This window comes from Acipenser ruthenus, chromosome 35 (assembly GCF_902713425.1).
Source record: "Acipenser ruthenus chromosome 35, fAciRut3.2 maternal haplotype, whole genome shotgun sequence".
NCBI lineage: Eukaryota > Metazoa > Chordata > Actinopteri > Acipenseriformes > Acipenseridae > Acipenser > Acipenser ruthenus.
The window spans coordinates 9,338,969-9,362,798 of NC_081223.1; the positions used below are offsets into that span (position 1 = coordinate 9,338,969).

The 23,830-nt window shown below is 44.8% G+C and overlaps 2 protein-coding genes across 4 annotated transcripts in view; one reads left to right on the plus strand and one right to left on the minus strand.

Annotated features, from left to right (window-relative positions):
- The window catches only part of LOC117965157 (ras GTPase-activating-like protein IQGAP1), a 36,196-nt gene extending 34,026 nt beyond the window's left edge, over positions 1-2,170 (minus strand). The window contains exon 1 of the mRNA XM_059007364.1: positions 1,891-2,170. Within this exon, the coding sequence (XP_058863347.1) occupies positions 1,891-1,918 (28 nt within the window). The 5' untranslated portion in view covers positions 1,919-2,170. The remainder of the gene's footprint in view (positions 1-1,890) is intronic.
- Positions 2,171-2,564: 394 nt separating this feature from the next.
- On the plus strand, positions 2,565-23,213 carry LOC117970222 (tetratricopeptide repeat protein 24-like). 3 transcript variants are annotated; one of them, XM_059007768.1, is made up of 14 exons: positions 2,565-2,706; positions 5,636-5,926; positions 8,928-9,236; positions 9,773-9,974; positions 11,976-12,194; positions 12,868-12,996; positions 14,451-14,572; positions 15,290-15,409; positions 16,146-16,231; positions 16,324-16,436; positions 16,888-17,008; positions 17,829-17,911; positions 19,147-19,195; positions 20,558-23,213. In XM_059007768.1, the coding sequence occupies exons 2-14, from the start codon at positions 5,705-5,707 to the stop codon at positions 20,658-20,660; spliced, it is 1,878 nt and encodes a 625-aa protein (XP_058863751.1). In that variant the 5' UTR covers positions 2,565-2,706; positions 5,636-5,704; the 3' UTR covers positions 20,661-23,213. The 3 variants fall into 3 exon arrangements, with proteins under 3 accessions (XP_058863751.1, XP_058863750.1, XP_058863752.1); XM_059007767.1 differs by having other exon boundaries at positions 16,885-17,008; positions 20,558-23,212; XM_059007769.1 differs by lacking the exon at positions 19,147-19,195 and having other exon boundaries at positions 16,885-17,008.
- The last annotated feature ends 617 nt before the right edge of the window (positions 23,214-23,830 follow it).

A 23,830-nucleotide genomic window follows, 5' to 3' on the forward strand; every position in this document is an offset into this window, starting at 1 on the left:
TGCAAGCTAATGAATGCCGTTATAAAATGAAGGAGTCAGCCAATGTATAAGAACGTTTTAACTGCTTCTATTTGTGTCCAACCCCAGTATTGTATTTAGTTCAAGCCCTTGTAAATGTCAAACACTGCAGCTAGTTCTGTTTGCTGTGGTGCGGTGCGGCCACTTCTGCACAGTGTCATCACAGGGGAATGAGTTTTCATTTCGGCAGCTGTCCCTGTTGAGTTGGCGTTGAGACACCGAGCGTTATAAATAAAAAGCTACCAAGATTTTTTATTTTATTTTTTATTTTTGGCGAATGTAAATCTAGGCATATTGTACAATCAAAAGAACTGTTTTGTGAAATGGATATTCTATTTTGGACAGCATTATACTATTAATATAACAGGTTTCATTACGATTTGTAGTGACTTGAGCTCTCAAACACAAAACCACGCAAACACATTTAAATACGCAAGGACAAACGTGTAGCAGACAAAAAGTTATATTTAAAAAATGATATGTATAATTATATATCAAAACATTGGAGGTATTGAATCAAAACACTGGAGGTATTTACAGGTTTTTTGACGGCATGACAACTACTTGTTACTGTTTATATTCAAATCCATGATTTATTCTTGTATGATGTAATTGTGTTCTATATATTGTGAAACTTTCTTAAATTGGTGGTCAGTTTATCTTTATCGATGTATTTTTAGTCGGTATAAACTTAAGTCCTTTACTCAATACTGCTTTTTGGGATGTAGTTAAAGTTATACTTGATAAATTAAATACCATGTCTTCTGTCTTGTCTAGTGTACCATTTCCATTTCTGGGTCTCCTATCTTTCTGTTTTGAATTCTCTGTCCTATTCATGTTAAATTCTCTATTTTGCATTTTATTATTTACTTTAATCTGGTTTATTTTTACTGTTTTAGATTTATTTTGATTATCTTTCTTAATTATGCCACAGTATTCAGATTTTCTTCTGGTTGCATTGTCTTTAAATACAATAACTGTAAATACACAACAACTGTTATACACTACAACTGTATAAATGGGTAATTGTATGTAAAAATAATGTGATATCTTGTAACAATTGTAAGTCGCCCTGGATAAGGGCGTCTGCTAAATAAATAAATAAATAATAAATGGTTATTGTTGTATAAAGAGTCATTGGATCGTTCTTATTTTTAATAGTCTCTACTGTGTCTTCGTATTTAAAACAAGCCTTATTCTTGAAGTCTGTGTATACGTGTATGGGTCTATTTAGGAGATCTACAGCTGCCAGAACCTCTGCAGCCCAAGAATCTATATTCCCATCACTTAATTTCATTTTTTCAATATGGGTCACTGCGTCGATGTACACGTCATATCGATTTATATTGCCTTCCATTCGTTCTATTACATTATGTCGAATTGTTCGATGGTCATTTTGTGAACCATATAAAACCACACCTAAACATCTAAAAAAAACAGTTCCCATTCTTCTCTATTTGAACTATGTATCTTATAACGACTTCAAAACTGCCGCATCGACGATTATTCACAAATGATGAGCCAGATCACCCTATGCTCACCCAGCAGTAGTTCATCATACATTCAATACCATCCATACTCGGTCTGTCTGGTATTGCTCAAGTTTTTAACAAAGAGTCCAACTAGGCTTAGAGTTTCAGTTAATCACATAAACCACTGATGATCTGAATCTAGGGTAAGTTTAGAACAGGCTTGTTCACAAACTGTGTGTGTGTGTGTGTGTGTGTGTGTGTGTCAAATTATTGTAATAATTAAAACAGGACGTGCTATTTAAAAAACATTCCCTTAACGCTGTCGGGTGCAATGGCACTTACTTTCATGAAAGCTCGCTTGATAAGAGTTTAGGATCTGCCCTGCCAGTACTGTACTTACATCCAGAGCGAGTCTGTCCCCCCTCCATGTTGTTTATCTTGAAATTAAAAACACGGGATAAATAACGTGGAGCCTTCGGTACCACAGACACAGCAGTTTACTGTCTAAACACGTTCTTTATAAAGCTGGTAACTGACTTTACACGACCCCAGGTGTAATTAACTTAAAAACAAACGCGCTGAATGCCGGACAGCACCCCTCTGCCTCTTGTCCGTGTTTACTTTGTATCTGTATCGTTTGAATATCCCGCCGTCTTGCTCTGCGTAACTGCCAGCGGCGCCCGGGGGCGGGCGTTGAACGGAATTGTGGGAATTGTAGTTTTAAAGCCTTGAAATCTGCTTTGCTCCTATAATAAAGAGGCTCTGTACGACAACAAGGACCAGAAATCCCAAACAAGACATTACGTCATGGTCTAAATACTCACATAGTTTATAACTAAATTCAGAAAGCAGATAAATGAGTCATCCGAAAATGATGTATTTGTGAAATGTGTACACAGTCAGTTTTATATTAGGTAAAATGTGACATATTTAACAACGGTGGTAAGAGTTGGAGCGCGGTTTTTTTCGTATTTCATTGGTTGATAATGTTGTCAGTTATTTGTTTGACGTCTTATGGGCGGGTCTTGTATGTCGTTGTTGATAGGGGTTGTTATAGCAACAGAGGTACAATGTTTATAACGCAGTAGCCGATTATTTTACATGGAAACCTGCATTCATTACACTGTAGAGAGTTGTCATATTGCTCGTTCACTGGGGGCGGATACAATCAACGTCAGTCAAAAAACACGCTTGGATATTTATTTATTCGCAAAAGGTATGTTTTGTTTTACTTTAGTTTAATTAAAAAAAAAAAGTTGTCTTTATTTATGGCACTACACAATTCTTCGCGTGTATATGACGCGTTAGTTAAGTGCTCTTTACTGGACGGTACTAAGTGCTCTGTACGACTTCCAATGTTTTCACCAAAACTTAAAAAGATACTTTATCATTTTTCTTAATATTTTAATTTCTTACTTTTTAAATATTCTATGATGCGTGTTCACTCATGCTATAATGATGATATACGGACATAGGTTTCCCCACAGTAAAACCACAGCATAGTGTAATAAAGCACAGAAAGGAATGGTAAAGCATATTATTAAAGTGTCATATAGTAAAAGCACAGCAAAGTGTAATAAAGTACAGTGAAAGCATGGTAAAGCACATGCAAGCATTGTAAAGCACAGAGAGGTCTGGTAAAGCATAGGGAAGCATTGTAAAGCACAGAGAGGTCTGGTAAAGCATAGGGAAGCATTGTAAAGCACAGAGAGGTGTGGTAAAGCATAGGAAAGCATTGTATTATTTATTTATTATTATTTATTTCTTAGCAGACGCCCTTATCCAGGGCGACTTACAATTGTTACAATATATCACATTATACATTATTTCACATTATATTTTACATACAATTACCCATTTTTACAGTTGGGTTTTTACTGGAGCAATCTAGGTAAAGTACCTTGCTCAAGGGTACAACAGCAGTGTCCCCCACTGGGGATTGAACCCACAACCCTCCGGTCAAGAGTCCAGAGCCCTAACCACTACTCCACACTGCTGCCCCGCATAGGGAAGCATTGTAAAGCACAGAGAGGCATGGTAAAGCATAGGGAAGCATTGTAAAGCACAGAGAGGCATGGTAAAGCATAGGGAAGCATTGTAAAGTACAGAGTGGTCTGGTAAAGCATATGGAAGCATTGTAAAGCACAGAGGGGTCTGTGGAAGCATTGTAAAGCACAGAGAGGTCTGGTAAAGCATAGGGAAGCATTGTAAAGCACAGAGGGACATAGTAAAGCATAGGGAAGCACTGTAAAGCGCAGAGAGGCATGGTAAAGCATAGGGAAGCATGGTAAAGCACAGAGAGGTCTGGTAAAGTATAGGGAAGCATTGTAAAGCACAGAGAGGTCTGGTAAAGCATAGGGAAGCATTGTAAAGCACAGAGAGGTCTGGTAAAGCATAGGGAAGCATTGTAAAGCACAGAGAGGTCTGGTAAAGTATAGGGAAGCATTGTAAAGCACAGAGAGGTATGGTAAAGCACAGAGAAGTATGGTAAAGCATAGGGAAGCATTGTAAAGCACAGAGAGGTATGGTAAAGTATAGGGAAGCATTGTAAAGCACAGAGAGGTATGGTAAAGCACAGAGAGGTATGGTAAAGCATAGGGAAACATTGTACAGCACAGAGAGGTCTGGTAAAGCATAGGGAATCATTGTAAAGCACAGAGATGTATGGTAAAGCATAGGGAATCATTGTAAAGCACAGAGAGGTCTGGTGAAGCATATGGAAGCATTGTAAAGCACAGAGGGGTCTGTGGAAGCATTGTAAAGCACAGAGAGGTCTGGTAAAGCATAGGGAAGCATTGTAAAGCACAGAGGGACATGGTAAAGCATAGGGAAGCACTGTAAAGCGCAGAGAGGCATGGTAAAGCATAGGGAAGCATGGTAAAGCACAGAGAGGTCTGGTAAAGTATAGGGAAGCATTGTAAAGCACAGAGAGGTCTGGTAAAGCATAGGGAAGCATTGTAAAGCACAGAGAGGTCTGGTAAAGCATAGGGAAGCATTGTAAAGCACAGAGAGGTCTGGTAAAGTATAGGGAAGCATTGTAAAGCACAGAGAGGTATGGTAAAGCACAGAGAAGTATGGTAAAGCATAGGGAAGCATTGTAAAGCACAGAGAGGTATGGTAAAGTATAGGGAAGCATTGTAAAGCACAGAGAGGTATGGTAAAGCACAGAGAGGTATGGTAAAGCATAGGGAAACATTGTACAGCACAGAGAGGTCTGGTAAAGCATAGGGAAGCATTGTAAAGCACAGAGAGGTCTGGTAAAGCATAGGGAAACATTGTACAGCACAGAGAGGTATGGTAAAGCACAGGCAAGCATTGGTGTGGTAAAGCATATTAAAAAAACATGGTAAGCCATGGTGCACAGTATAACCATGGGAAAAGCATGCGTGTATAAACACTCAACAGCAAAATAAAGTAAAACTAAGTGTGTAGACAACATTTTGAAAATTTTTTTTTAATTTTTTTCTTCGGATATACGTGCAATGGCAAATATAACAGTAAAACACATTCTAGCAATTTCATTTTAAAACATGATATCGTACTACTCCAGGTTAAAGAAAGTTCACAGTTTCTGTGCCTTATTCTTAGAATATTTGTTACACTTGCACTTCCTAAGTTCACCTCAGCAGTGTCTTCTGGTTCATGTTACTGGCTGAAAGCATGTCAGTCAACAGGGGAGGCAGCTGATTGGTTACTGACAGGAAAGACTCCAGTGTAGGGGTGCTGACCATTTTCATAGCAAATGAGCAAGGAAGTGCAGCGCTATCTGAAAGCATGGCCTGTGCAAACAGAGATTGTTTTAACCTGGTGTGGAACCAGAGATCACGTTTGAAAATAAAAAGTTTGCTATAACATGTGTTTCTTACAAAGCTGCCCACTTGAGACTGATTTAACAAATGGAAGTGCAGGGCAGGTAAGATTGAGAGGTTTTCATTGTTATCTACAGTCACTTTAGTGCTATCAGGTTACCGAGGTACTGTTTATTAACCCAGGAGTTTGTAAAAGCGAATCTGTTTTACTAGCTTGTTGTGAGTCAGCTCATAGCAGAGGTGGAGTGTGAGACAGGCTCTGACAGCTCATGATAGAAATGGTGGGGATATTGAGTGCTGCATTCAAATAGCTGTAATCTTTATTTCTGCTTTCAGATTGATACTCTTAAGGTGTAGTTCATCTCTTTAGACTGCAGCCCTGATGGTGTAGCTGAGCCTGGCACAATGATGGCCTCACAGGTACCCCCGGCGCCCCAAGTTGAGCGTGGGTCAAGGGGGAGCCGGAGGGACAGGAGGGAGGAGAGGGGGGACAGCACTGCCCGGGACCCACTGCAGCTCCAGGCTGATATCGAAGCCCTCACGGCAGCCGGACACCGAGCTCTACTGGGGAGAGACACGGTGGAGGCATTGGCATGCTTCAAGAAGGCTTTCCTGACTTCCCTGCAGGTGATTTAGGTTTTTATAGAAACATATGCTGATCCCAATCTCAGGATCTCACCACTTCTCCTCTCTGATACCCTGCACTCTGCTGTGCCAGTCTCCATTCTGATACCCAGCACTCCGCTGTGCCAGTCTCCTCTCTGATACCCAGCACTCCGCTGTGCCGGTCTCCTCTCTGATACCCGGCACTCCGCTGTGCCAGTCTCCTCTCTGATACCCAGCACTCCACTATGCCAGTCTCATTTCTGATACCCAGCACTCCGCTGTAGCAGTCTCCTCTCTGCTACCCGGCACTCCGCTGTGCCGGTCTCCTCTCTGAAACTTACCACTCCGCTTTGCCAGTCTCCTGTCTGATACCCAGCACTCTGCTGTGCCGGTCTCCTCTCTGATACAGGGCACTGCACTGTGCCAGTCTCCTCTCTGACACCCGGCACTCTGCTGTGCTGCCAGTGCTTCTGCAGCTCATTGTATAGCAGTCAGAACTGAGGGATTCCCCAGTGTGGAAGAGCTCATCATTCTTTAATAACCATGCTTGAGAAAGTGCCCCTAACGGCATCATAGAAAGCATTACCTTTCCCAGCAGTGCAAAGAGACTGCAGTGTCTACTGCTTACAAATGAAATCCTGCATGTCACACATTGCCATATATCTGGAGAACCATTTATCTACAGGTAGTGGACAAAAAAATGGAAACACCTGGGTAAATGAGGGACACCAAGTATATTGAAAGCATTATTTAGCAAATAACATCTCAGCATGCTTAGGGTCATGTATAAAAATGCTGGACAGGCCTGGTTGCCTATAATTATGGCTAGCATGGCTGCAAGAGGAGACCTCAGTGACTTTGAAAGAGGTGTGATTGTTGGGGCGCGTTTGGCAGGAGCTCCAGTGACCAAGACAGCTCAACCTGCTGATGTTTCACGAGCAATGGTGTCTAAGGTGATGTCGGCATGGAACTCCGAAGGAAAGACATCATCAGCAAAGGGCAACAGTGGGCGGAAGCGCATACTCCAGGATCGTGATATCCGTGCATTAATTCGAAGTGCAAGGCAAAACAGGCGAGCAACTGCAGATGAATTGACTGCAAATTTCAACCTGGGGCGCGAGCAGCCAGTTTCATCAAAAATGGTCCGCCGAGAACTCCACAGAGCGGGATACCATAGTGGCCCAACGTCCTATTAAGTGACTTTACATTGGAGTTTCCATTTTTTTGTCCACTACCTGTAATTGTCATGAAACTTGGCATTGACATTATTTAGCAAAAGCTATTGAGGAGATCAGATTCTTGAGATAGAGTGGGGGGTGTCTGTCTGTCTGTCTGTCTGGGATATAGGAGTGTCTGTCTGTCTGGGATATAGGGGTGTCTGTCTGTCTGGGATATAGAGGGTGTCTGTCTGTCTGTCTGGGATATAGGGGTGTCTGTCTGTCTGGGATATAGGGGTGTCTGTCTCTGTCAGGGATATAGGGGGTGTCTGTCTGTCTGTCTGGGATATAGGGGTGTCTGTCTCTGTCAGGGATATAGGGGGTGTCTGTCTGTCTGTCTGGGATATAGGGGTGTCTGTCTCTATCTGGGATATAGGGGGTGTCTGTCTGTCTGTCTGGGATATAGGGGGTGTCTGTCTGTCAGGGATATAGGGGTGTCTGTCTGTCTGTCTGGGATATAGGGGTGTCTGTCTGTCTGTCTGGGATATAGGGGTGTCTGTCTGTCTGTCTGGGATATAGGGGGTGTCTGTCTGTCTGTCTGGGATATAGGGGTGTCTGTCTGTCTGGGATATAGGGGTGTCTGTCTCTGTCAGGGATATAGGGGGTGTCTGTCTGTCTGTCTGGGATATAGGGGTGTCTGTCTCTGTCAGGGATATAGGGGGTGTCTGTCTGTCTGTCTGGGATATAGGGGTGTCTGTCTCTATCTGGGATATAGGGGGTGTCTGTCTGTCTGTCTGGGATATAGGGGGTGTCTGTCTGTCAGGGATATAGGGGTGTCTGTCTGTCTGTCTGGGATATAGGGGTGTCTGTCTGTCTGTCTGGGATATAGGGGGTGTCTGTCTGTCTGTCTGTCTGGGATATAGGGGTGTCTGTCTGTCTGTATGGGATATAGGGGGTGTCTGTCTGTCTGTCTGGGATATAGGGGTGTCTGTCTGTCTGTCTGGGATATAGGGGTGTCTGTCTCTATCTGGGATATAGGGGTGTCTGTCTGTCTGTCTGGGATATAGCGGGTGTCTGTCTGTCTGTCTGGGATATAGGGGTGTCTGTCTGTCTGTCTGGGATATAGGGGGTGTCTGTCTGTCTGTCTGGGATATAGGGGGTGTCTGTCTGTCAGGGATATAGGGGTGTCTGTCTGTCTGTCTGGGATATAGGGGTGTCTGTCTGTCTGTCTGGGATATAGGGGTGTCTGTCTGTCTGTCTGGGATATAGGGGGTGTCTGTCTGTCTGTCTGGGATATAGGGGTGTCTGTCTGTCTGTCTGGGATATAGGGGTGTCTGTCTCTATCTGGGATATGGGGGTGTCTGTCTGTCTGTTTAGGCATCCGTCCATCTGTATGCCACATCTTAAATTTTTGCACACATCTGGAGGTTATCAAATTGTGATTAAACATTTCATCACTAATTCTTATTCTATATACATCATTCAGTGTTCTCATGGTCATCAACTTCATGCTGAAGCTCTTGAATGAACAGCCGTGGAGAGGGTTGTTACTGACATGGCTGTTCATGCTGTGATGAGCAGTGCTATCACTTCAGAGCAGATTGAGCAGGGGCCTGTATACTTATATCACTGGGTAAGGTGGACTCAACCCCAATTGGTAAAGTGTGAAGGAATGGTACCAGTAACAGGATTGTTTACGTGTATTAGACATTAACCTTACAGAGATGTGAATAGGGCTTGTTCTTCAATGTTGATGGCACCTGGTAATTTCAATAAAAGACAATTGAATTCTGAACCCCAGGACTGGGTGCAGCAGCAGAGCTAGTGTGAGTTGCTAACCCTGCTCAATGTTCTCTTCTCCCCAGGTGAAGGAAGCCCAGGTACAGCGAGCCTGTGCCTTCAACCTGGGAGCTGCCTATGTGGAGGTGGGGAAGCCAGAGAAAGGTCTGGGCTTCCTGCAGCGATCGCAGCCCCCGGGCGAGGGGGGAGAGGGGGTTGGTGAGAAGCGGGCGGACCTGCACTTCAATCTGGGGGCGGCCCACGATGCCCTGGGGCAACACACCACTGCGGCCGAGCACTACCGCCAAGCCGCCGAGCAGTATGGGAGCAGAGAAGGGGGGAGGAGCGAGGCAGAGGCGCGCATGAAGCTGGGAAACTGTCACCTGCAGATGAAGGTGAGCTGACCTGGAGAAAGTACGCTCTTAACTTCATTAGATGTAGCCACGAAAACTTAGAAACATATACAATCTAAATAAAAAGAACAGATGAAAACCTGATCTATTGTGGTTTAAACGTTTCAAATGCTTTGTCATTGTGAGTGTGGTACCTACACTCTCAGCGAACTTACAAGGGAAAGAGGGGACTTTATTGAAGTCTTTAAAATCAGAAACGGAATAGATAGTTAACCCGAGACACGACTTCAAATTTAGCACAGAAAAAAACAAGAGGGCATAATGGAAGCTGAGTGAAAGTGAGTTTAGAACAGAAGGCAGGAAGCACTGTTTTGTACAGAGAGTTAACATGCATGGAATAGCCTACCAGGTGAAGTAGTAGGATCTAAAACACTGGGAACGTTTAACAAAAATACTGGATTATGTGCTCTTAAATAAGTTCCCCCCAGAACGGGAGAATGGTGTGCTAACAAGGGATGAGCCTTGATGGGCCAAATGGCCTTTTCTAGTTCCCAAACTTTTCTTGTGTTCTTGTGCAGGAGCCTGCCATGGCAGCCCACAGCTTCCAGAGAGCAGGGGAGTGCTACAGGGCAGCAGGGTGTGTGGAGCCAGCAGCCACGGCGCTCAGGGAGGCTGCAAACCACATGCTGCAGAGCCAGGACTTCACTGCTGGGGAGATCGAGCGTGTGCTGGGGGAGTGCAAGGAGCTGTGTGAGAGAATCCACAACAAGGAGGGGCTAGGTGAGCTGTGTGAGAGTATCCACAACAAGGAGGGGCTAGGTGAGCTGTGTGAGAGAATCCACAACAAGGAGGGGCGAGGTGAGCTGTGTGAGAGAATCCACAACAAGGAGGGGCTAGGTGAGCTGTGTGAGAGAATCCACAACAAGGAGGGGCGAGGTGAGCTGTGTGAGAGAATCCACAACAAGGAGGGGCTAGGTGAGCTGTGTGAGAGTATCCACAACAAGGAGGGGCTAGGTGAGCCGTGTGAGAGTATCCACAACAAGGAGGGGCTAGGTGAGCTGGGGAGAGAATCCACAACAAGGAGGGGCTAGGTGAGCTGGGGAGAGAATCCACAACAAGGAGGGGCTAGGTGAGCTGTGTGAGAGTATCCACAACAAGGAGGGGCGAGGTGAGCTGTGTGAGAGAATCCACAACAAGGAGGGGCGAGGTGAGCTGTGTGAGAGAATCCACAACAAGGAGGGACGAGGTGAGCCGTGTGAGAGAATCCACAACAAGGAGGGGCGAGGTGAGCTGTGTGAGAGAATCCACAACAAGGAGGGGCGAGGTGAGCTGTGTGAGAGAATCCACAACAAGGAGGGGCGAGGTGAGCCGTGTGAGAGAATCCACAACAAGGAGGGGCGAGGTGAGCTGTGTGAGAGAATCCACGTTGTATTCTTCCTGGGGGGTTAAAGTAACACATTCTGTTTCTTGGCTCAAGGTTTCGGTATGTCTTGGCTCAAGGTTTCGGTGTGGTCCACACCCGTTTTTCAAGCGCAAAAACAAACCGTGGAGCCATTTGTAGTTTCTGGTGGCATGGTGACCAGTCTTGTTTGTTTGTTTGTTTGTGTGTGTTTGAATCTTATCTGTATAATATTTGTTTTTCTTTTTTATGATGTACAGCTATAGACAAAAGTTTTGCATCACCTAGAATTTTAAGAAACTACTAAATGATATTGAAGAAGTCTAGTACAGTATTTATTTTTTGGTTTTGAAATATCACATTTTTCCATTTTTATCATTTTCTTGTTAAGTACTGTATATGGAAAACTACAAAGCAGTATGTAATTCAATATGTTAACATAACATTATTCAGCAGGTTTCATTCAACTTTATGAAGCTAAATTAGTTCATTTTATAGGATGATGCAAAACTTTTGGCCAAAGCTGTATAATAAATACACTGACTGGCTGGCTGAGTGGCAGCTTCTATCTCACACAGCATATTATGCTATAGATTTTTATCATATAAATTTAAATAAAAGTAATAAAACAGTACATCTTAATGTGACATGGTTTCTATCTGCTATAAGCCACCTGATGCAAAGTCACTTCAGATGAGTGGATCCCATCAGGATCTAAACTATATGGCAGTACAGTATCTGCTATAGAGACTGTTACCACACTTGTGATTTACGTGCACTGAAAGTATCTGCTGTACTGTTTAGCCAACTGATTTATTTTTTACATTTTATGTCATAATCCCCTAACTCTGTTTGCCTGTGATGTGCAGAGACTCTGGCACACGGAGTCCTTGCTGTGTAACACTCTGTTTGCCTGTGATGTGCAGGGAACCTGGCACATGGAGTCCTTGCTGTGTAACACTCTGTTTGCCTGTGATGTGCAGGGACTCTGGCACACGGAGTCCTTGCTGTGTAACACTCTGTTTGCCTGTGATGTGCAGGGACTCTGGCACACGGAGTCCTTGCTGTGTAACACTCTGTTTGCCTGTGATGTGCAGGGACTCTGGCACATGGAGTCCTTGCTGTGTAACACTCTGTTTGCCTGTGATGTGCAGGGACTCTGGCACACGGAGTCCTTGCTGTGTAACACTCTGTTTGCCTGTGATGTGCAGGGACTCTGGCACACGGAGTCCTTGCTGTGTAACACTCTGTTTGCCTGTGATGTGCAGGGACTCTGGCACACGGAGTCCTTGCTGTGTAACACTCTGTTTGCCTGTGATGTGCAGGGACTCTGGCACACGGAGTCCTTGCTGTGTAACACTCTGTTTGCCTGTGATGTGCAGGGAACCTGTACAATGACGTGGGACTGAGCTTCTGCCAGCTCAAGCGCTTCTCTGAGGCGGCGGTGTGCTTCGAGCGAGCCTTGCCCCTGTCTGCAGGAGGGGAGGGGGGAGACCGCAGGAGGGAGGCCGTAGTGCTGCAGAACCTGGGGGCCGTCTACAACTCTCTGGGGGAGTACAGCCAGGCACAGAGCTTCCACAGGGAGGCAGCAGCCCTGCATGGTAAGAGAGGGCAGGGACAGGACCTGTAGAGTAAAAACATAGCAAAGTGTGATAAATATAGTGAAAGAACACTAAAGCGTAGGTAAGCATTGTAAAGCACAGAGAGGTGTGGTAAAGCATAGGGAAGCATTGTAAAGCACAGAGAGGTCTGGTAAAGCATAGGGAATCATTGTAAAGCACAGAGAGGTCTGGTGAAGCATAGGGAAGCATTGTAAAGCACAGAAGTATGATAAAGCATAGGGAAGCATTGTAAAGCGCAGAGAGGTATAGTAAAGCATAGGGAATCATTGTAAAGCACAGAGAGGTCTGGTGAAGCATAGGGAAGCATTGTAAAGCACAGAGGTATGATAAAGCATAGGGAAGCATTGTAAAGCAGAGAGAGGTCTGGTGAAGCATAGGGAAGCATTGTAAAGCACAGAGAGGTCTGGTGAAGCATAGGGAAGCATTGTAAAGCACAGAGAGGTATGGTAAATATGCTGGTAAAGTTTCATAAGGGGAAGACAGACGAAATAACTTTATTCTATTATATTCAGAATGATTGCAAACCCCAGTGGCACGGAGTTCATGACGTAGTTTTTCTAAATGCAGCACTGTTAGTTATAGGACGACATGCCTTGCATGATTTCTATGTTTGTTTTTGTGTGTTCTGAGTGGGTTCTCCTGCCCCCTACAGGCTCCCGGGGGAACCGCAGCGCTCAGGGGCAGTGCTTCTGTAACCTGGCGTTTGCTCTGAGCCAACTGGAAGAGCATGAAGACTCTGCGGAGAATTACCTCCACGCACTGCAAGCGTTCCGAGACACCGGTACGCACGGAACACAACAGCTTCCACAGAACTGATGAGAAAGTCAGGCTGCTGCTCGTAATGCAGCTGCCCTCAGTGTTTTATAAACATGTGTTTCTCATAAGAGCGATGTCTCTTGACATAGTGTGGCATAAAATGCAGATTTATCAAACTCCAGCAGAGATTGGCAGCACAGAGCAGTAGATTTTATTGACTACAATGCCCCTCCCTGTACATCAACATTGCAGTGTGGCACAAAACTGCCCATGGTCACAGTTTTGAGGACCACTGTAGAATATACAGTAGGACAAGGGGCAAATATAAAACCTTTCAGATCTCTCAGTAGCACAGCTACCATCCCTTATACATTTTCTGTTAAATTTTTCAGACTTTTTCACCATATTTCTCACCCATACTGATCTGATCTTTAATACCTGTTGCACAATCTTGTACCTTACTGTTTAACCTGCTTTAACATATAGAGGCAACGCTTATCCAATTGCAGTGAAACTTGGTAAGGGCACTCTTTACCACAAGTTGCAATGTGTGTAATAATCTGAGGATATATGGTCTGTATTTTCATATGTCACACTTACATCTTTAAACCAGTCAAGAGATCGCTTATCCCAGGGGTGGCCAGCCCTGGTCCTGGAGAGTCATAATCCAGCAGGTTTTATAGGTAACCCTTAATCATCAATTTCGAATGACTTGGAACAATTTCATTTTGACTAGCTATTCTGGGTTTAAAAGACATGTCATATGCAGACAGGCGAAAAGAATTGAATCTATTCAGTCTTGAACAAAGAAGACTACACGGCGATCTGATTCAAACATTCAAAATCCTAAAAGGTATTGACAATGTCAACCCAAGGGACTTTTTCGCCATGAAAAAAAGAAACAAGGACCAGGGGTCACAAGTGGAGATAAGATAAAGGGGCATTCAGAACAGAAAATAGCACTTTTTAACACAGAGAATCATGGGAATCTGGAACCAACTTCCCAGTAATGTTGTTGAAGCTGATACTCTGGGATCCTTCAAGAAGCTGCTTGATGAGATTCTGGGATCAATAAGCTACTAACAACCAAATGAGCAAGATGGGCCAAATGGCCTCCTCTCGTTTGCAAACTTTCTTATGTTCTTAAGTAATTTGTTCAATTGAGTAATTTAGAGATAATTTGGAACATAAACTTTAACACCCTGCAGCTCTCCTGGACCAGAGCTGACCACTCCTGATTTAACTGAACACATTAACTTGCTAAATTGATCAGTAACTTGCATTCTTCAGAAGTTGAGGTTACCTATAATAATCTTGGGATACATGGAGATGCCTGTAAGTCTGTGTATACAGTACGTCTGTCACACTTACAGTTTTGCAGGTGCATCCTGTGGATGTGGGTCATGGTGTGGGTGCATGTTACTGACATTCTTGTTTCAAGGAGTGCTTCTTCATCTCTCCCATGGTCCATCTCCCCAGGAGATTTCCATGGGCAGTGGCAGGCGTGTGAGGGGCTGGGAGCTGCTAAGTTCCGCCTGGGAAACCCGGAGAAAGCAATGCTGTATTACAAGGAAGCGCTGACTCTGCTGTCCAAGAGCAAGGTACTTACTAACCATCCCAGCAACAATCTCCTTCTTCAACCACTGAAGCTGCATTTCTGGGGGTCGCCTTGAGTCTCCCTTGATAAAGGCATGGCCGCGTGGTGTGCAGGGGGAGTCGCACAGTCAGGGGAGCGCAGGGGTCCCCAGGGTCTTTCCTTGTAAAGGCACGACCGTGTGGTGTGCAGGGGGAGTCACAGTTGGGAGCGCAGGGGTCCCCAAGGTCTCTCCTGGTAAAGGCACGACTGTGTGGTGTGCAGGATGAGTCATACTGTCAGGGGAGCTCAGGGGTGACGAGGGTCTCCCCTGGTAAAGGCACAACGTTGCCAACCTTTACTGAGGATTCTCCAGGATTCACATTGACTCTGGCGCTAGATTAGGGAGGCAAAGTCGTCAGGGACTGTTTCTCCTCACCCCTACTGGCCAGACGCCCGGTGAGCTCAAAGCAGACACCTGCGAGCTGACCCTTGTCCTCCAGGGGGCGGTAGTTCATATCCGCTGTGGAGCTCCTGGGTGTAAAGAGGTGATTGGCTTGGGGACCAGAGGACGCACACTGACCTTCAGTTCTCCGGAGCTGTTGGGGGAGTTGCTGTGGTGAGGGAATTGGAGAATATTTCCCTTGACACATGGTTTGGTGTCTCCCTCCTGTATTTGCAATGCTGCTAACATCCTGTCTGTGTGCCAGTAACACATGGTTTGGTGCTGCTGTCTCTGTTGCAGGACTCCTCGAGCTCGGCTCACGAGCGCATCGTGAACAAGCTGACAGACGCCATTCAGTTCAAACTATCCACTCAGAGCCGCTACTCACACGCGAGAGGGATCCAGCCAGCCACGCCCTTCGTGAGTCCCAGCGTTCACGGAGCTAAGCAGAACCCTCACAAGTGGTCTCTATAGCAGATACTGTACTGCCTTACATTTTAGATCCTGATGGGATTCGCTCATCTGAATGACTGTGCATCAGATACAGGTTATGTCACATGATTAAGATACACTGTTTTACTACTCTTATTTAACTTTATATTATATCAAAATATAGTATAAGATGCTGCGTGAGATACAAGCTGCCACTCAGCACATTATACAATATTCCATTTCAATCACATACAGTACGAAGCCAATCAGTGTGTTTTATACAACACAAATATTACACAGATTAAATTCAAGGCAAAGAGTATTTAGTAAATCATGACAGTAACTGACAGCAATACATTCCCACATGTCTTTGAGGAACATGTTGTGATGGCGATGTGTATTAATATGTACGGTATAGTCCCCTTATACTCATGTACTCGCTGTTCTCTGAGAAATGCAGTCACTTCTTTGGTTCCATATATAAACCCTTGCACCCGCGTCTGATTGTAAGAGCCCCCCTGGTGGAGAAGTGTAATGCAAGACGTATAAATCTGCTTTACTTTACAACAGCATGGTAAGTTGTGAGGGACTGCAACATTGATAAAAGACCACACTGAATCCTTTTCATTGAATGTCTAACAGATAGAAAATATATGGGATTATTTTGTTCTTAAAGTGTCCTGTACACCAGGACATACAAATTTACCTCACTTCCTCTCTGCAGAAGCTCCTCCCAGGAAGTGGCCCCGCCCCCCGACAGACCCCTCCCTCATATGTCGTCAGAGAGCTCAGTCAGCAGGGAGCCCCCCAGTAAGTATGAAAGGGGAGCCTCTCGTTCGGAGGACTTGTGAGGGCTTGAATCCCATCCTTCTACCCCAGTAACAGCTTCTCCCTCTCCTCAGGTTGAGCAGGGGCCCCCAGCCCACTGAGCCCCAAGGAGACCAGCCCGAGCCAGGCCACAGGGGCCAGGGGGCGGATTGCTGCAGCCAGCCCAGGGAAGAGACCTCACAACCGGGTAAGATTAAAACAGTAAAGTGGTAAATGGAAATAAAATCCAGATCATTTTCTCCCATCTCTTCAAGAAGTTGAACAATTTGTACCATGTTCTAGCAACATGACCTCTGGTGCTGCACTCAGTTTGCTTGCCATGCTTTCCAGGAAGTCTGCTACACTTTGCACCTCCTAGGCTCCTCAGCATTGTCTGTGTTACTGGCTGAAAGCAAGTCAGTCAATAGGGGAAGCAGCTGGTTGGTTATTGACAGGGAAGAAGGACCTGAAGGGGGACAATGTCACTCTCCAAATGACCAAGGAAGTGCACAGCTATCTGAAAGCTAGATCTCATGTCTGAGATCATGTGTATCTTTCAAAACTGCACATGTGATACCAATGTAGTGAATGGATGAGCATGGAAGGGAAGATGAATGGCATTATTTCACAGTGCTGTGTGTTTCCTGTCCCCCCAGCAGAGGAGCCAGGTGCAGAGGGCAGGACAGGCTGTGACAGTGTGGTGACACACCCGGATTCAGAGCTCAGCGACAGACCAGACACAGAACCCCAGTACCAGACTGTGCAGCCTCAGGCCAACAGGTGAGCTTCAGAATTTACAAAACTTAGTCAAGCTGAGTCTGAAAAGATCCCAGTGATTCAGCATCAGCAACATGACTAGGTGACCCATTCCATCCCCTCACCACTCTCTGTGTGTACAAGTGTCTCCTACATTCTGTCATGAGCCTATCTCCATTTAAGCCCCTTTCACACTGGCATGCTCTACCCGGGTCAGAACCTACCCGGGCAGGACCCGGTGTCATGTGGGTCGAGTTCATGATTTCACACTGTTTTTGATAAAGCAGGGTTGACCTGGGTGACAGAAGTAAATACACAATACGCGTATCAATGCCCCGGAAGCAGCTTGTTACTGACGCTTCCATCCAAGCTTCCCTGGATTGAACCGTCGGCCCAAATGTTGATTAGAGCAAATGCTTCTTCATCCCTGCTGCAATCGGGCACATGCTGTGTCTCAAGCAACAAAAATATGGCTAAACAGAATAAACAGAAATGTTCCTTGCGGAAGTGAAAGCATGTCAACCCACATCCTGAGTGGGTCACTGGGACCCAGGTTAACCCGGGTCTAACCCAGGTACGTGGTTTCACACTACACGGGATTGTGACCCGGGTAGCCAGGACCCAAGTCTGGACTCGGGTAGGAGTGTGAGCTGGTTTCTGTGCTGCGTTTGAAGTCTTGGTTCGGGTTAACTATGTCAGCTGTTATTTGTATAAAGGTTCTTGTGACGTAATAAATCATTTGAGCAGCTTGGGGTAGAAACTGCTTTGAATGTAACCTGCACTAGTTGCCCTGATCCCTGTGGTCCAGCTGTTTTAAGTGGAACTCTCCCTATTTTTTTTCTAGGAACCTGAACAACACTTACCTGCAGCCGGACCCCCATTACCAGAACGACCGCCTGAGCGGGACCCTGCTGCCCACACAGAGGAGTGAGTGTGACAGTCTGGAGCCGCTGCACAGTCTGGAGTGTAACCCTTAGAAAAGTTCCCACAGTAAAAGCACAGCACCGTGTAATAAAGCACAGTGAAAGCATGTAAAGCATAGGCAAGCATTGTAAGCACAGAGAGGTATGGGAGAGTATAGGCAAACATTGTAAAGGTATGGGAGAGCATATTAAAAAAACAATTCATGGTCAATTAACTCTTATAATATTTTCCCATAGTATAAGCACAGCAAAGTGTAATAAAGCACAATGAGAACACAATAAAGCAAAGGTAATTGTAAATAATTGCAAGGTATTGTAAAGCACATTAATACCTGTGGCAGACCAGGGGAAACGTATGGTAAATGCATAGTATACCAATGGGAAAAGCATGGGAAAACTGAAAAAAAAACCTGCAAAAATACAGTGGGAGACTTTTCTAAGGGAAAGAGCGTTCTTCCTGTTGTTTAGGTTCACTTTGTATATCAGTTTCTGTTTCACTCATTACACTGACTGAGAGATAAGACATGTATCTAAGAGCTCTGCTGAGGCCACAGGGGTGCAAAACACTTCAGAGTTTAAAAATTCACCAGGATGTGATTGGAAACAGCTGGCCAATGATTTTTACCCCAGTTTTCTCCCCAATTTGGAATCGCCAATTGTGTGGTTATAAATCCCGGTTCACCTCTGCAACCCCTCTGCGACTCGGGAAACGGAGGCTGAAACACGCATCCTCCGAAACATGCTCCTGCCAATCTGTCGTTTATCTCACTGCGGATCCACAGCGAAGCCACCAGACCTACAGTGCCGGAGGACAACACAGATCTGAATGGCTCCACTGCAGACCCGCAGGCGCCCTATCAGCCACAGGGGTCGCTGGTGCGCGGTGAACCGTGGATTCCCCTGCCGACCTAAACCCTCCCTACCCGGGCGGCGCCGCCCCCTAGGAACCCCCGGTCACGGTCGGCAGTGACATAGCCTGAATTTGAACCCGCGATCTCCAGGCTATAGGGCGCATCCTGCACTCCACACGGAGGGCCTTTACTGGATGCGCACCTCAGGAGCCCCAAACTGTGATCTTTCACTCCCACTGACCCTAACCCTAACCCTTTGAATGAAAATGTTTCTTTCAAAACTGCACATTTGATTCCTGTGTAGCGAATGGTAGTGCACAACGGGGAAGCTTTATGGAGTTATTTAGTTTTCTACACTGACTGTAACGTTGCCTCCTGTGTCCCGCAGGCGAGCACCTGTATGAAACAGTAAAGCCAGGAGCCCTGCAGGCTGACAGGTAACACTGCACAGCTTCTCAGAAAGGCACTTGTGTACAGCTATGGGCACACGTTTTGCATCATCCTATAGAATGAACTCATTTTGCTTCATAAAGTCGAACGAAATCTGCTGAATAATGTAACGTTAACATATTGAATTACACACCACTTGTAGTTAACTAAAAACTGAGACAAATTCAAAAATGTGACATTTCGAAATCTAACATGAAATACTGTACTACTATTATGGCTTCCGGTAGACTTTTGCAATATCATTTATTTGTTTCTTTAATTACTTGATGTTAAATATAATAGCTAAGTTTTATATATATATATATAATTTTTATTTATTTATTTATTTATTTATTTATTAATTAGATCTCAATCCTAAATTTCTCAGTGATGTAATCCCTCTGGCCGTGGCTGTAGATCTGGTATCTTTTCAAGCTGTATTTGATAGGGTGTGGTTTTTTTTTCATTCATTTCTAGTTTAATAAAGTAGATTCCTGCTAATCCAAACTGCCCCACAATGTGAAGCATGCTATCCCAGGCCAATAGCAGCTGTACAAACTTCAATACCATAATTCAGTAAAACATGTCTCTGTATGTCTTCTTCATAGGGTTATACTATGGTACAGACTTCCATTCACTGATGTGTGTATGCTCTGTGATTTCTTCTTTCTTACTAAACTGGAGATGTCTATCATATTCAATGTATGTCCTTGTCTCTAGGGTTGGGCTCAGTTTGCATCCAAGAGGGGTACCTGTGTGCATCCTGTATATCTTGCTCTTGTTATATAGTTCTGTAAATTGTGCTTGAAACCAGGCTCCAGTGCATTTGGCTGCTGCTTTAGTCTGAGTTACACAGCCGGGTATGGGACAATGAAGCTAGTGTGTTCAGGAAACAGCCGTTGCTGGAACAGTTTCATTGGTAAGAGAGCTAGGTCAGGGTAAGAAAGTGTCATTGGAGTGAGTAGATTTGATGTATATTTCTATGCATTTGCTTGGCTGGGTGTTTTAGCAGATGGCAGACCACGAGGGTATAACAAATGTGAATATTTTTTACAAGAAGTGTTGAGAGATCTAGCATTGAACAGCAAGTGACCGGGCAAATCGCTCTGTTCCAGATGACATTGCTGTGGTTATTTTTCACTCGTGAGGATAAACATCCCACTCGATCTCCCAGGGGCTCGCCCGGGATCCTTGTGGAATAGCTACAGTATGAATTGGGCATGTTCCATTTGTATTGGTTAGTTTAGGGGCTGGTGGGATGTGAGGGGGTCATTGTAATGAAGGAGGCCTGTAATAGGTGTGTTTGTGTACAGGGGGTCATTGTAATGAAGGAGGCCTGTAATAGGTGTGTTTGTGTCTGTGTGTTTCAGAGACAGGCCTGTGGATCACAGCTCTGAGATCTCCTGCATTAGTGACGAACAGCACAGCAATCAGACAGCAAGCAGGCGATCCAGGCTGTGTGCTGTCATGTGAACAGTGAAGAAGATATGTGACGGCTTCATGATGCACAATGTCAACTTATATACAGAGTGTGTGTGTGTGTGTGTGTGTGTGTGTGTGTGTGTGTGTGTGTGTGTGTGTATATATATATATTAGGGATGTCAGTTAATCACAGTTAACTTCTGCAATTAACATGTTCATTTCTTTGGCGATTCATTTTTTAAACACGTGTTAATCGCACTCCCCTGGTTTGACCCTCTTAGCACACCGTAACTCACTGCCTGCTGCCCCATGTTCAAGTGCATGCAACGCAATGAGTGCAGTCGAGGTTTGCATAGAAATTTAGAAAGTCATTATGGAGCAAAGCACTACAAGTATAATACTATAATAGAATCTACAATGAATGAATATAACCCTTTGTCACAAAGACGGCCAGAGTGGGTTGCGTCAGACCAGAAAGGAATTCAAACAAAGACAGTGGTTGTGATGAGCTGAGTGCAATGGCTGCACTCAGCGTTTAATAACAAAATAAAAGGTTTAAACAACGGAATACAAAACAGGACACGGCACTTGACGCCAAAATAAACAGACAGACAAAACGGACTAGACAGTGCACAACACACAGACGAACAAACACGGTGAGTGAAAACACTTTAACTATTATTATTCTTATTATTATTATTACCTCCGTCTCCAATCCCGTTCTCCACTCACCGAACACCTAACCCTGAGTGAAAGAAACGTGCATCTATATATACTGTTGTGCTGGGATTCAATTACTAATTAATTATTCACTTGAATCCCAGCACGTGAATTAGTTCTGTGCAACCCCGTGCCTAAATACAAATCTACACTTTAAACACACGTGAAACACAGACCCGTTTATATCCCGTGTACCAATCTATACACCAACATTAACATACGCACGCATACATACAACATAGAACACACAAATGCACACAGGGGCGGGGCACTTTGCCACACCCTTACTCAATGAATGCTTTGTTTTATTTAGAATTTTAAGCTATCAATAAAAGATAATACCCTTTTTTAAAATGGCAATGAAACATCAGTAAAGGACACCATTTCAAAGGAAACTGATTAGAAAATATATAGTATAATTTGAAATGTATTAAGGTGAGTAATAAACTAACTCCATTGTGAGGTGTTTCTATGCTGGGTAGTTTTTTTGATGATGATAATAATAATAATAATAATAATAATAATAATAATAATAATATCACTAATAAAACAAATGAGATGGATGCAGTAATTGTATCAATTAAAACCAAGATTACATTTTTAATCGAGAGATTAATCGCGATTCATTTTTTAATCGCTTGACAGACCTAATTTTGTCTAAAATGTCCTGAAATAAAGGATTTTCTAATTTTCTAAATCTTTCATTTTAAATTATTGTTTTTTATATATCTCGGGAAGCACTGTAAAGCACAGAGCGGCGTGGTACTGAAGCATTGGGAAGCACTGTAAAGCACAGAGCGGTGTGGTACTGAAGCATTGGGAAGCACTGTAAAGCACAGAGCGGCGTGGTACTGAAGCATTGGGAAGCACTGTAAAGCACAGAGCGGCGTGGTGCTGAAGCATTGGGAAGCACTGTAAAGCACAGAGCGGTGTGGTGCTGAAGCATTGGGAAGCACTGTAAAGCACAGAGCGGCGTGGTACTGAAGCATTGGGAAGCACTGTAAAGCACAGAGCGGTGTGGTACTGAAGCATTGGGAAGCACTGTAAAGCACAGAGCGGCGTGGTACTGAAGCATTGGGAAGCACTGTAAAGCACAGAGCGGTGTGGTACTGAAGCATTGGGAAGCACTGTAAAGCACAGAGCGGTGTGGTACTGAAGCATTGGGAAGCACTGTAAAGCACAGAGCGGTGTGGTACTGAAGCATTGGGAAGCACTGTAAAGCACAGAGCGGCGTGGTACTGAAGCATTGGGAAGCACTGTAAAGCACAGAGCGGCGTGGTACTGAAGCATTGGGAAGCACTGTAAAGCACAGAGCGGTGTGGTGCTGAAGCATTGGGAAGCACTGTAAAGCACAGAGCGGTGTGGTACTGAAGCATTGGGAAGCACTGTAAAGCACAGAGCGGCGTGGTACTGAAGCATTGGGAAGCACTGTAAAGCACAGAGCGGCGTGGTGCTGAAGCATTGGGAAGCACTGTAAAGCACAGAGCGGTGTGGTGCTGAAGCATTGGGAAGCACTGTAAAGCACAGAGCGGTGTGGTACTGAAGCATTGGGAAGCACTGTAAAGCACAGAGCGGCGTGGTACTGAAGCATTGGGAAGCACTGTAAAGCACAGAGCGGTGTGGTGCTGAAGCATTGGGAAGCACTGTAAAGCACAGAGCGGTGTGGTGCTGAAGCATTGGGAAGCACTGTAAAGCACAGAGCGGCGTGGTACTGAAGCATTGGGAAGCACTGTAAAGCACAGAGCGGTGTGGTACTGAAGCATTGGGAAGCACTGTAAAGCACAGAGCGGTGTGGTACTGAAGCATTGGGAAGCACTGTAAAGCACAGAGCGGCGTGGTGCTGAAGCATTGGGAAGCACTGTAAAGCACAGAGCGGTGTGGTGCTGAAGCATTGGGAAGCACTGTAAAGCACAGAGCGGCGTGGTACTGAAGTATTGGGAAGCACTGTAAAGCACAGAGCGGTGTGGTACTGAAGCATTGGGAAGCACTGTAAAGCACAGAGCGGTGTGGTACTGAAGCATTGGGAAGCACTGTAAAGCACAGAGCGGTGTGGTGCTGAAGCATTGGGAAGCACTGTAAAGCACAGAGCGGTGTGGTGCTGAAGCATTGGGAAGCACTGTAAAGCACAGAGCGGCGTGGTACTGAAGTATTGGGAAGCACTGTAAAGCACAGGGAAGTAAAGCATAAAATGGCAAACCACGTTAAACTAATGCTTAGTATAACCGTGGGAACGCGTGTTATTTTCACTGTGTTATTTTCTTATATGTCAACATTTGTACTCTCTGTTTCACAAAAACAATTGTAAAATTTCAAATTTATTAATAAAAAATATAATCTCTCCACAAACTGTTTTCGATATCAAGCTGTCTCTAACCGGAATGCTTTGCACACTAGGAAGAACCCTGCCCTTTGTCTGATTCGCTGCTCGCTACACATTTATAAACACCCCCGTCACATGATTGGGCATATCATTCATCTAGTTTATAAACGCTGCGTGTGCT

Coding starts and splice junctions, on each gene's coding strand:
- LOC117970222 (XM_059007767.1), top strand. CDS start 5,705: ATGATGGCCTCACAGGTACCCCCGGCGCCCCAAGTTGAGCGTGGGTCA. Junction 9,975..11,975: donor CCACAACAAGGAGGGGCTAG/GTGAGCTGTGTG, acceptor TGTGATGTGCAG/GGAACCTGTACAATGACGTG. Junction 12,997..14,450: donor GCAAGCGTTCCGAGACACCG/GTACGCACGGAA, acceptor CCATCTCCCCAG/GAGATTTCCATGGGCAGTGG.